The sequence below is a fragment of the Panthera uncia genome (assembly GCF_023721935.1).
Source record: "Panthera uncia isolate 11264 chromosome E2 unlocalized genomic scaffold, Puncia_PCG_1.0 HiC_scaffold_19, whole genome shotgun sequence".
In the NCBI taxonomy this organism is placed as follows: domain Eukaryota; kingdom Metazoa; phylum Chordata; class Mammalia; order Carnivora; family Felidae; genus Panthera; species Panthera uncia.
The window spans coordinates 14219167-14231443 of NW_026057588.1; the positions used below are offsets into that span (position 1 = coordinate 14219167).

Consider the following 12277-nt stretch of genomic DNA (forward strand, 5'->3'; position numbering starts at 1 on the left):
GAGGGAGAGGAGAGATAGGGAGGAGGGGGATAGGAGGAGGGGGATAGGGAGTGAGATGAGGAGGAGGGAGATGGGGAGGAGGGAGGAGATGGAGGAAGAAGAGAGAAATGGGGGGAAGGGAAAAGACAGAGGAGGAGGGAGGAGATGAGGCAGGGGGGAGATGGGGTGCTGTGATGGCTGCGGGCACGTGGCCAGGGCAGGGAAGGCTAGCTGGTGAAGGGGTTAGGTGGGAAGGCCTGGAGGGTGCTCCCGCCCTCCCTGCTACGTGCTCTCAGAGCAAAGCACCCACCTTGGCCATTTTGCTCTTGTTGTCAGCGGTCAGAAATGACATGTTGTTGATCTCATTCTGGACCACAAAGTTCTGCTCCTCACGCTTAAAGTTCTGGTGGGGGAGGCAGCGTCAGGATCAGACGGGGCAGTGAGGGTCATGGGAAGGAGGGCCAGCGCGGACGGGGACTCACGTGGGACTTGGACCAGTAGATGAAGATCTCGCCCACCATCCTGAACAGCTCCTCGGCGCTGGGGTTGGGCTCCGTCAGCCAGTGCGCCCTGGGTGGGCAGGGAAGGGGCCGGTGAGGGATGGGGTCAGGGCCCCCCAGGAGAGGACGCCCCACACAGAGCCCCCAGGGGAGGGGATGGGGGGGACCTGGAGATTCCAACGGGAGGGATGGGATGGAGTTTTCTAGGGTAAGCTGGCCATTCAGATGATCTAAACATCTTACCCATTCCTTTAAAAAAAGGAAGTCCTTTTTTCTATCTCTAACCTTTTTATTGAAGTATAACATAAAGTGTCAGCTTGATGGTTATCACAAAGTGAACACACTGGTGTAACCACCACCCAAGTCAAAAAATAGGGGCGCCTGGGTGGCTCAGTCAGTTAAGCGTCCGACTTCAGCTCGGGTCATGATCTTGCAGTTTGTGAGATCGAGCTCCAAGTCAGGCTCTGTGCTGACAGCTCAGAGCCTGGAGCCTGCTTCGGATTCTGTGTCTCCCTCTCTCTCTCTCTGCCCCTCCCCTGCTTGTGCTCTCTCTCAAAAATAATAAACCTTAAAAAAATATATATGGGAATGCAAGCTGGTACAGCTACTCTGGAAAACAGTATGGAGTTTCCTCAAAAAACTAAAAAGAGAACTACCCTACGACCCAGCAACTGCACTACTAGGCATTTATCCACGGGATACAGGTGTGCTGTTTCAAAGGGACACATGCACCCCCATGTTTATAGCAGCACTATCGACAGTAGCCAAAGTATGGAAAGAGCCCAAATGTCCACTGATGGATGAATGGATAAAGAAGATGCTGTGTGTATATATATACATATACATATACATATATATATGTATATGTATATGTATATGTATATGTATATGTATATGTATATGTATATATATAACGGAGTATTACCCGGCAATCAAAAAGAATGAAATCTTGCCATTTGCAACAATGTGGATGGAACTGGAGGATATTATGCTAAGTGAAATTAGTCAGAGAAAGACAAAAGTCATGTGACTTCACTCATATGAGGACTTTAAGAGACAAAACAGATAAACATAAGGGAAGGGAAACAAAAATAACATAAAAACAGGGAGGGGGACAAAGCATAAGAGACTCATAAATATGGAGAACAAACAGAGGGTTGCTGGAGGGGGTGTGGGAGGGGGGATGGGCTAAATGGGTGCGGGGCACTAAGGAATCCTAAAATCATTGTTGCACTATATGCTAACTAATTTGGATATAAATTAAAAAAAAAGAAATAAAAAAAAAGAAATAGAACATTTCCAGAATCCAGAAGTATCTTCACGCCCCTCCCAGCCACTCCTTTTTCCCTCCACTTGAATGACCCTTATGCTGACCATGGATTATTTTTGTCTGCTCTTGAACGTTACATGAATAGATGTAATAGGTACTCTATTTTTATTTTTCCTGGCTTCCTTCGACCTGACATTTGTGACATGCATCCACATCATTGTATGCTGCAATAATTTGTTCATTTTCATTGCCGTGTAGTATTCCACGGTGGGAATGCGCCACAATTTATTTGTTCAAACTCTCCGATGCGGTGCACGGACTCCTGGGAACCTACACTACAGCAATACACCCCGTCGTGCGTGTGAAGAGGGGTGTGCATGGGTGTATACAACATTCCTACCAATGCTTCCCATTTCTGCTCCCGTGACAGGCATAGCTAATCAATCAGAGCCCCCTTTCTTACAAAGCCCTGATGCAACCTGAAAATCTTTTCAACCAGGATGGAACTAGGAGTTGAAACGTATTCACTATCCCTGGATTAGGCTGCCCCTAGGAGTTAATGATTCTCTGAACCCTGCTTCTGATTTTAGGGAGATGTTAGCAATTGGTTGATACCTGTTCTTGCTTTTGACTTAAAAATTTTTTTTTTTTATTTTTGAGAGAGAGAGAGAGAGCATGAGTGGGGCAGGGGGGTGCACAGAGAGAGGGGAACAGAGGATCAGAAGCAGGCTCCAGGCTCTGAGCTGTCAGCACAGAGCCTGACACGGGACTCGAACTCATGAACCGTGAGTTCATGACCTGAGCCAAAGTCGGACACTTTTAACTGACTGAGCCACCCGGGTGCCCCTGCTATTGACTTAAAAATTTTTTTTTTTAATTTTTGAGAGAGAGAGAGCATGAGTGGCGGTGGGGGGCGGAGAGAGAGGGGGACAGAGGATCCGAAGCGGGCTCTGCACTGACAGCAGCGAACCGGATGCAGGGCTTGAACCCACAAACTGCAAGATCATGACCTGAGCTGAAGTTGGACGCTCAATGGGCTGAACCACCCAGGTGCCGCACCTGCTCTTGCTTCTCCTAAAGGCCTGTTTCTGAGGAAAGTCCGGCTGGCCGGATCTGGACCGTCTTCGTTTCCCCTCAGTGACGGAGGAAGACCTGACCGTTGGGCCTAACTGCGCGAATCAGCCCCATCCACCCAAGCCCAGAGGCGGCCTCGCGGGGGCTCGGCCTCAGGAGGTGTGAAGGAGAAGGGGAGCAGACACCCGCGGGCTGGATTTTGTGGGGCCAGAAGCAATGGGGGGGGTGGTCAGAAGGTTGGGGGGGGTGGGTGAGAGCTGGAAAAAGTTTATAGTAACTCAGAAGGTGACGGGTCAGATGGGGCTCCGGGAAGCCCAAGGTCAGGCTGAATGTGCACGGGGACGGCGGGGACTCGCTGACCTGTTGTTGTCCACGTAGCGGATGAGCAGCGGGTAGAGGGCGTACAGGTCCCGGCAGAGCACAGAGAACTCATCCCGCACCAGGAGCTCGCCCTCCTGGGCCTCCGCCTTGGCCTCCAGGCGCAGCTGCTCCTCCTCGGCCACCACCTTCCCCGCCCGCTTGCGCAGCCGCCCGATGGTGGGGATGAAGTGTGAATGCAGCAGCTCCGGCCGGGCCCGGCTCACGATGGGCTGGGCGAACACTGCAGGGGCGAGGCGGACGGAGGGGCACGCGCTGGCTGCCGGCCAGCCTCTAACTCCAGCACCTGACCTATGACCTTGGATCCCACGCCTGAGCTCGGGCCCTGACCTCTGACACAGCCCCTGACGCCTGGGCCCAATCACAGCCCTTGACCTGAACCTGTGACGCCAGCCACCTCTGACCCCCCCCCCCCCCGTGACCGACTCATAACCTGATAGCTTACCTTGGCCTATGACCTCTCACCCTAATCTTTGACCTGTGACCTAGCCCCTACCCAAACTCTTACCTCACTGTGTGATTTCTGACTATGACCCCTGGTTTCTTACCCCAGCCTCTGACCTCTGACCCCGGCCTCTGAGCCCAGCCCCCAAGCTCTAGCTTGGCCCAGTTTCTGACAGAGAACTTCTGAACCAGGAATCCCATCCCTTTAAAGACTCATTTCTTGACCTCTGACCTACAAACTCCTCCGTATCAGGGCCCCTGATGCGTGACCTGGTTCTCTGACCCTCTGTATAAGGAACCCAGGCCTGTGACCCAATTCCTAACCCTCTCCAAGGCTCTAGCAATTCAGAATCTGGCCTGGAGGACTTCCAGGACCCATCCATCCACCCCAGACCCTGAGAACCCGAGATTCTGACCGCTTGTGATGACTCCTCGCCTTCTGAGCCTGAGAAAACCTGGACTCTGACTCCTGCCAACTCCCAGGAAAACACAGACCCTGGGGATCTCCCTCTCAGACCATGAGATCAAAGGGCCCGAGCCCCAGGATGCTTCGGCCCCAGTCCTCAGGAGCCTGGTGCCCCCCCAGACCCACCGGCGAGCCGCTTCATCCACGACGCCTCGTCAATGCCCAGGTTGTTGACGATGATTCGCAGGATATTCCCCAGCAGGGAGTTGAGGTGGTCAGAGGTGACAGCTGTGCAGGGCGGGGGCGCCCCCGCGGGCAGGGCGGGCGGGGGGGCCTCGGGCCCGCGCTCCCACCAGCGCGGCAGGTAGCTGCACAGCATGGGCAGCGTGATCTCGATGACGTGCGGCATCTCTGTATAGCGGGCCCCCGACTCGGCCAGCCCCCCGATGTCCGCCATGAGCCGCTCCAGCACCGGGATGTCAGGACACATCTCCTCCACGCTGTTGGGGAGCCCCAGGACTGGGGTGCGCAGAGGGGTCAGGGCATTCCAACCCATCACTCCCAGACCTCGGTGTCCCCACCACAAACCCGGGCCCCGACGGGCTCCAGAATCCTCCAGTCTGGAGTGCCCCCAACCTGGGGAATCCTCAGCCCTCGGAGCCCCCCCAAAGCGGGCCCTCCCCCGGGCCCGTGCTGGGTAGGACGTTTCCTCACACCCGCCCCAGCCCCACACCACTTACTGGCCCGCTCCCGGGGAGACTTGGTGGTGTACACGGAGCAGGCGTTATACTCGTTCAGCTGAGGCTCCAGGAACGCCACCGGCATGGCCGCTGCCAGGCGGGCCAGGCACTCCCCGAGGGCCGGCCGCAGCCTGGAAGAGGGGCCTGCTTGGCTCTGACACGTCCCCCGCCCGGTGCTGCGTCCCAGCCTCCGTCTCCATAGGAGTGCGTCTCCCCAGAACTCTCTGGAGCCCAGCCGTCCACCCAAAGCACGAACGTGGCCTTTTCCCTGGGTTCTCATGTGCCCTCTCGCTCTAACTGGTGATCCCAGCTCAGGAGAGCCCACCCACACGGGCACTGCCAGGGCCCCTCCTCGGTGCCCCCAGCGTGCTGTGGCTCCTGTGTACCACCCTCACTTCTGCGTGCCTCCTGCCAGGGCAAGCTTGCACCCCGGCAGGGAGCCACCTGCCATCCTGGCCAGCAGGCGCCTGGGGCCGATCGGGCTTCCTTCACTGGCCTTCCCCCGAGTGCCCTCAAGTGGCCACCTCGGTGAACTGCAGCTGCCGCCGAGCATGCCTGTCGTGGAAGACTGCTCATTTCTGTTTTTCACCCACCCCCATCTTCTCCTGCTCCTTGCTTCCCCCATCCCCCCAGCACCCACCCCAGCCCCAAACTATGGCTCTCTCTCCTTACTTTTCCACGTAAGGGTTCCTGGTGGTTCCCAGAGAGTAGATACTGCACAGCGTTCGGTAGCAAGAGACCTGGACGTCATCCACTGAGAGAGAGAGGGAGGGTGAGGGTGGGGGAAGCACCCACCATCTCCGTCCTCCCCCGCCCTCCTCCCTCACCTCCAAATACTGGGTAAGAGCTGGGCAGTCGAGAGCCAGCCTGCCATTTACCAGTTTTGTGACTTGAGCAAAGTGCCAACACTCTCTTGGCCTCAGTTTCCCTATCTGTAAAATGGGGATACCTATAGTATCTTCCTCATGGGGTGGTTGTAAGGATCCAAAGATTAATGCTTGGAAACCAGTTGGAAGAGGGCACACAACAGGCACTCAGTAAAGGCTGTTCTTTCCTTGGAGGGGAGTCATGGATCTCTCTGATGATAGCGATGGACACTCTCCAGAAAAATGCAAACATCCAACCCTGACGATAATTTTAGGTCATCCCCCTACCGACTCCCAGAAGACCAGGTTAGGAACCTCAGCAACTTTACAAAGGTCTCGAGATAAAAAGAGGGCAAGGGGGCAGTTCTAGATTGAAGAGACTACGTGGACATAACAACCAAATGCAAGGAGAAAAACCTGACTGGATTCTGAATTTTTTTTTTTTAAATCAAAGACATTTTGAGAGTAATGAGGGAAATTTAAGCACAGTCGGGTTAGGTGGTGATACTGATATTGTGATTACATGACAGACAGAAGGTTCTCATTCCAGGAGGTGCAGACTCAGTATTTAGGGATAAGGTGTCACGGTCTGTGGAACTCACATTCTAAAGTTCAACAAAAAGGTCTGCAAATACTTTTGCTCATAAAGTGAAAGGTTAAGCAAACGGGGCAAATTGTGAACAAGTCTCTTCTTCTGGCTCTTCTGGACACTTTAAAATTCTCTACACAGGGGCACCTGGGTGGCTCAGCCGGTTGAGCGTCTGGCTTCGGCTCAGGTCATGATCTCTCAGTCTGTGAGTTCGAGCCCCGTGTCGGGCTCTGGGCTGACAGCTCGGAGCCTGGAGCCTGCTTCGGATTCCGTGTCTCCCTCTCTCTGTGCCCTACCCCACTCACTCTCTGTCTGTCTCTCCCTCTCAAGAATAAATAAACATTAAAAAAAGTTTTAATTCTCTGAACAAAACGTGAGGGTGGGGGAAGAGCCCCAACCACGTTCAACTTTTCTTACTTTTAGCAAAAGGTTCTAATTTCAAAGAAACGGTGAACTGAGACATGGCTCAGCATCCGCCAATCCCCACGGCCCGTGGCCTGCTGGCCCGTCCTGGATACCTTCCCAGGGTGTTCCCTGGGCCCCTTGGCCCAATTGACCTTGGCATCTCCCCCAGATTCGTTACTGCTCCCAGTCCCTGTATCCTGGAGGCCCCACTATCCGAGTGTCGCAGGCCGGGGCCTTGGGCTTCACTCTGGATACCTCCCCTCCACCGCCCATCTCCTCGGCCTCCTGAACATCTCTCCCACCAGCCCCCCCGCCGTCCTTCCCCCGCCCCCCACAGTCCAGACCACATCTCATAAGGCTCTTTCTTTTGAGGACCTGACACTCCACTGGGTGTTGCATCTTGCCTGTGTCTCACTAACACACTGTGCACATTGTGTTCCCAGATCCCAGGCTGGGTCACACAACAGGTGTGCCATTTGGTGGCAGAAAAACGGCAGACGCTGCTAATAGACTCCCAATATCTGCTCTTAACTTTTCTCTGCTCTTTAGGAACAGACCTCCAATGTTTAGCTGGACACATGACCTCCCAGAATAAAGGCTACTTTCCCAGCCCCCCTTGCGGTGACATGTGGCCGCATGCTGAATTCTGGCCAATGAGACGGATGTAAGCAGGAGTGACACAGACCACATCTAGGTCGTTCTTGTAAAAGAATTGCAGTGCCCTCCTCTTTGCTTCCTCTCTCCTCTTACAGACTAGAATGGGGATGTAATGAACGCCGTGCCATCCGGGACCCTGCGGATAAAGGCAGTATTTCCAAGATGGCAGGGTAACAAGATGGAGGGAGCCTGGGCTTCTGACATGGTGATGCACTCACAAGTAGGCCCTTACATGAGAAAGAAATACATCCCTTTCTTGTTTAAGCTACAGTGACTTAGGGTCTTTTGTTAGAAGCTGCTGAACTCAGGGGTCTCTGGGTGGCTCGGTTGGTTAAGCGTCTGACTTCAGATCAGGTCATGATCTCACGGTTCATGGGTTCGAGCTCTGCGTCAGGCTCTGTGCTGACAGCTCAGAGCCTGAAGCCTGCTTCGGATTCTGTGTCTCCCTCTGTCTCTCCCCTCCCTTGCTCATATTCGGTCTCTGTCTCTCAAAATAAATAAACGTTAAAAAAAAAAAAAAGCTGCTGAACTTATATCCTCATTGACTCATTCTGTCTCATGAACTCATTCTGTTACCTACCAATTCACTGAATGCACACTCAGACACCTGGGGATTCTGTCGGGCACACGGGGATGGCTGGTGTCAGCAGAATCGCACCCCACCCCCGGCCCCAGCCCTGCCCTTGGGGTCAGGGGTCCTTACGGATAACATCGTCTCCGAACTGGTGCTGGGCGATGTGCTGGAAAAGCGTGGTGAGGACCGGCAGCAGGGCCACCGTGGTGTAGGTGAGGTTCTGGCCCACACCCTTCACCTGCGTGCGTGCTTGGGACACCTTGCCCAGACGAAGGTTCTCCACCATCTTCTCGATGTCCTCTGAGGCGCTCTCAAAGAAGGAGCGGAGGCCGGCCTTCACGATCTCGGGGCCTGACTTCATCACCGTCCTAGGAGGGAAGCCGGGGCGCGCCAGTTCTAGAATCTGAGATTCGGGATTTCAGGAGGTCAAGGAGAACAGGGGTTTGGGGCGGGGGTGGCCACCAGGCCCCATACCTGGCATCCAGGGAGCGTGCCAGGATGTGAAGACAGTTGACCACAGCTGGGGCATCCGTCCCTGGGGAAGGGAGACGGGAGAGGGTGAAGGAAGGGCTACAAGGGCAGCGCCTTCCCCTACATCCACCTCCCCCCCGCCCCACCTCCACCTGGACCCCCACAGGACCTGGTCCTTCCCCAAACCCGCTCTGCCTGCACCTCCCCCATCCCAGCCCTGACCTTCGGGCCATCACTGTCTGAGGATGAGTCTGTGTCCCCACCGGCCTGGGGGCTCCACGAGGGCAGGGCCCAGCGCTGTCCCAGGCACAGCCCTGTCCCTAGGACTACCCAGTCCGTGTCTGGGTCCAGAGGAACAACACGGTGGAGGTTGTTCAAATTGAGGCCTGAACCGGGAGCTGTTTCTTCAGGGTGGGGTTGGAGATTGCAGGGAGAGAGGGAAGGTTAGAGAGAAGAACCGGGGGCGGGGAGCTACTTACCAAAGAGAGAAACTCGGTGCCGCACAAGAGCCGCAAGCTTGCAGAAGAGGCTGAAGAAAGAAAGGGACATAAGGACGGGGGAAACAGACAGTGAGGACAGCACGGGGCAAGGACAGCAGTGGCACAGTTAGGGACAGGGACAGAGGGACAGAAGACACAGCCAGGAGGACATAGGATGGTGGAGAAGAGAACGAAGGTGACAGGAAGGGTGGGGAAGGGGCAGAGAGATGAGCAAGCTTGAGAGTAACGGGCAGACACGGGGGTGCTGGGGGGTGGGGAGGCTGGTCTGCCTTTCTGACAGGGCGACCAATTCGTCCCATTTGCCTGAAAGTCCTACATCCTGGGAGACCCCTCGGTCCTGGGCACAAGAGGACAGGGAGTCACCCTCACCCTTCAGTCACCTCTGTAGGTAGAGTGGTCAGTGCCCAACACCCAGGACAGAGCCCAGACAGTCCCAGGTTGGGAGGACAGGGTCCAGGATTGCAATCCTGCGAGGTCAGGAGGCGGGGTCAGGGGTCCCAGGGTAGCCCACCTGGTGATCATTTCCTTCTCCTTGTTGGAGGCGTGGCCACCACTGCCCAGCACTTTGGCCGGTGTGGACAGGAAATAGAGGCAGTGGTTGGTGAAATACTGGTTGATCAGAGGGAGCAGGATCTGGGGGTGAGGTGGGGAAGAGACGAGGTGGGCTGGGTGAAGGGGCACTGGGTGAAGGGGCCCACCAGTCCCCAGCCCCCTCCAGCTTCTCAGTCCACCTCTCACCTTGGCAAAGAATTTAATCTCCTGTTCGTGGGGGGACTTTTCCACTCGTCCGCTGCTGACCACAGCCTCTGGTGGCGGAGGGAAAAGAGAGGTGATGGTGGGTTCAAGGCTGGGGAACTCAGAAGGTGCCTAGGGAGGGAGGGGACTCGAGGGTTAAGGGAGGAAAAGATGGGAGATTAATGCTTGGTATAAAGCCACCTCTGTTGGCTTTGAGGTAAACCTCTCTCTCCTGTCTTTCCTGTGTTTCCCCCTAACTCCTTGATCAAGCCCTTCCTGCGGCTGAAAATGGGGAAGAGGATAAACTAGGATGGAGTAAGGTCACGGAACATCCGCTTCCTCACCAGCCCTCTTCTTCCTGAACTTCAGTACTTGGCACTGAGTCCATGTGGAATGAATGAATGAATGAATGAATGAAACAAGAAGTCAATGTTGGCAGACTAGAATTAATTTTAAAGCAGAAGTCAATTTCAGGTAATAATAACAGTGAGAGTAATAATTAATGATAATAATAATGCTAATAATGTCCCTGGCCCTCGCACGATCTCCTCCCAACTTGGAGGTCTGTACAGTTGGTCCCCTCCTTCATTTTACAGATGAGGGAACTGAGATGAAATAACTCAGCCCAGGTCACCCAGCAAGAACAGGACAGAACTGTGACTGGTTACGGTGGACAGATGGGGAAACCGAGGCACAGAGAGGAGAGGGAGTTGCCGAGAGGCGCTCAGCATGGAGGATCAGCATGTGGGATTCGAGGCGAGGTGTGTGAGTGCGTCCTGCTGTGCCACTCATCTGAGGGGGTCTGGGGGTCCTGGGGGGCTCTCAGGGGGAATGTTGGGATCTCTGGGGGAAGCTGGGAGGGATTCTAGGGGCCAGCTGTGATTCTTAGTGGGGTGTAAGAGGCACGTATGGGGCACACCAACAGCCCCCATCCCCCAAAGAGACTCAGAATCTGCCCAATCCTCACCCTCTTTGGTCCCTACGCCCACAATCTGTCCCTAATGCAGCCAAGGGGAGTCTGTGAACACCTGAAGCAGGTCAGGGCTCTCTCCTGCTCAGAACCCTCCCGTGGTGCTATTCCACTTGGGGTAAAAAGCCACAGTCCTCCCCATGCCTGCAAAGCCCCTACGTGATCTGCCCCGTCTCCTCCCGCTGTCCACACTCAGTCACTCTGCTTCAGCCAGTTGGGCCTCCTGTTTCCCCAGGGACTTCTCAGAACCTTCGCACTGGCTGTTCCTCTGCCTGGAATACTCTCCTCGGATATATGGCCAGCCCCCTCCCAGCTCCTTCAAAGTCTTCCCAATTACTCTATTTAAAATTTAAAGGGCTCCACTCCCCCAACGCCCCCCCCCCCCAACTCCCAGTCTTCCTTAGCTGGTTCTAGTGTATTCTTCTTCCCCAAACACTAACTGCCTTCTAAAAACTTAAGGTATCTGACGTTAATCGTCTGAAGGCACCACAGGAATGTAAACACTGGAGGACAAGGATCTTTGTCTCGTTCACTGCTGTGGTCTCGACACCTGGAAGGAACAGTGTCTGCCACAATAATGAGGTGAGGGGAGGGAAGGAGAAATGCATGCGCCGGGTCCTTGGGTGAACCTGTAGGTATGGCAGGCATGGGGAGGGACTCCCCCGTACCCAGGTGGGCGATAAACTCCTGGGAAATGTCCATCCAGCGCAGCAACTGCTGCAGGAAGCCAAAGGCGAACCGTTTCTCGATGGAAGACGTGTCCAGCTCCATGTCCTTAAGGCCTCTGCGTGGACAGGCAGAGAGGGGTCAGCCCTGTTCCCCGCTCCTCTCCAGTTACCCTCTGCTTTCCTACGGCCGACCGCTGCAGACTTCTGCCCCACGCCAGGTCCCCCTCGAGCTCCTAGCAGTTCCCTGGCCCCGCCTCTCCTCCTCAGGCCCTGCCTCCCCTCAGGCCCCGCCCTCTTAGCCTCCTGTCATCCCCGGCCTTGCCTCTCCTTCCAGGCCTAGCCCCTCCCCTCTCTGGCCCCAAACAGTCCCCCAGGCCCCACCCTCTTAGCCTCCTCCCCTCCCAGGTCCTAACTCTTCTCCCGAGGCCCCACCCTCCCGGCCCCCCACTCTCTGACCTTGCTCCCCGCTCTGAGGAGGCCCCCCCATCTTGGCTTCCTCTCCCTGGCCCCTCCCCCACTCTCCAGGGCCCACCCTCATAGCCACCTCCTTTTTCTGGCCCCACCTCTGCTCTCGGGCCCCACCCCTCTCAGCCACCTGCCTTCCCTGGCTCCGCCGCTTTACCCCAGCCCAGCTTTTCCCAGTTTTGGCCTGGCTCGTTCCTCTCACATTCCCCGCCCCTCCCTGGCCGGGCTTGCAGCCCACGTGCCTGGTGACAGCATAGCCGTTCATCTGCAGGAACTTTAGCAGTTCCTGGGCCTTCTCTCGGTCTCGTGCCTTCTCCTTGGCTGTCAGTGTGTCGTACGGGACCAGCAGGGGGTGGGTCCCACCACCTGGAGCCGCAAAGACCAGAAATCAGAGGACTGGGGAGACCCAGGCCACTCTCACTGAAGTGGTTCTTGCTGCTGAGAGCACGCATAATTAGAGTAATAAAAACAGAGGTAAGGGAACCGAATCATGGCTTTCAGAGGATCGTCATATGCTCACCACAGCCCTATGGTAGTAGATGTTGTTATTATCGGGGGTGGCGAAAGCAATGGTTCAAAGTCACAC

At 55.6% G+C, this 12277-nt stretch overlaps 1 protein-coding gene across 1 annotated transcript in view; it reads right to left on the reverse strand.

Moving 5' to 3' along the window:
• The window catches only part of RYR1 (ryanodine receptor 1), a 112497-nt gene that overhangs the window by 50130 nt on the left and 50090 nt on the right, over positions 1 to 12277 (reverse strand). The window contains 13 exon segments of the mRNA XM_049622333.1: positions 290 to 382; positions 462 to 549; positions 3184 to 3424; positions 4238 to 4570; positions 4792 to 4922; positions 5464 to 5545; positions 8012 to 8250; positions 8357 to 8417; positions 8833 to 8882; positions 9365 to 9486; positions 9592 to 9659; positions 11227 to 11342; positions 11934 to 12057. Of these exon segments, the coding sequence (XP_049478290.1) occupies positions 290 to 382; positions 462 to 549; positions 3184 to 3424; positions 4238 to 4570; positions 4792 to 4922; positions 5464 to 5545; positions 8012 to 8250; positions 8357 to 8417; positions 8833 to 8882; positions 9365 to 9486; positions 9592 to 9659; positions 11227 to 11342; positions 11934 to 12057 (1748 nt within the window).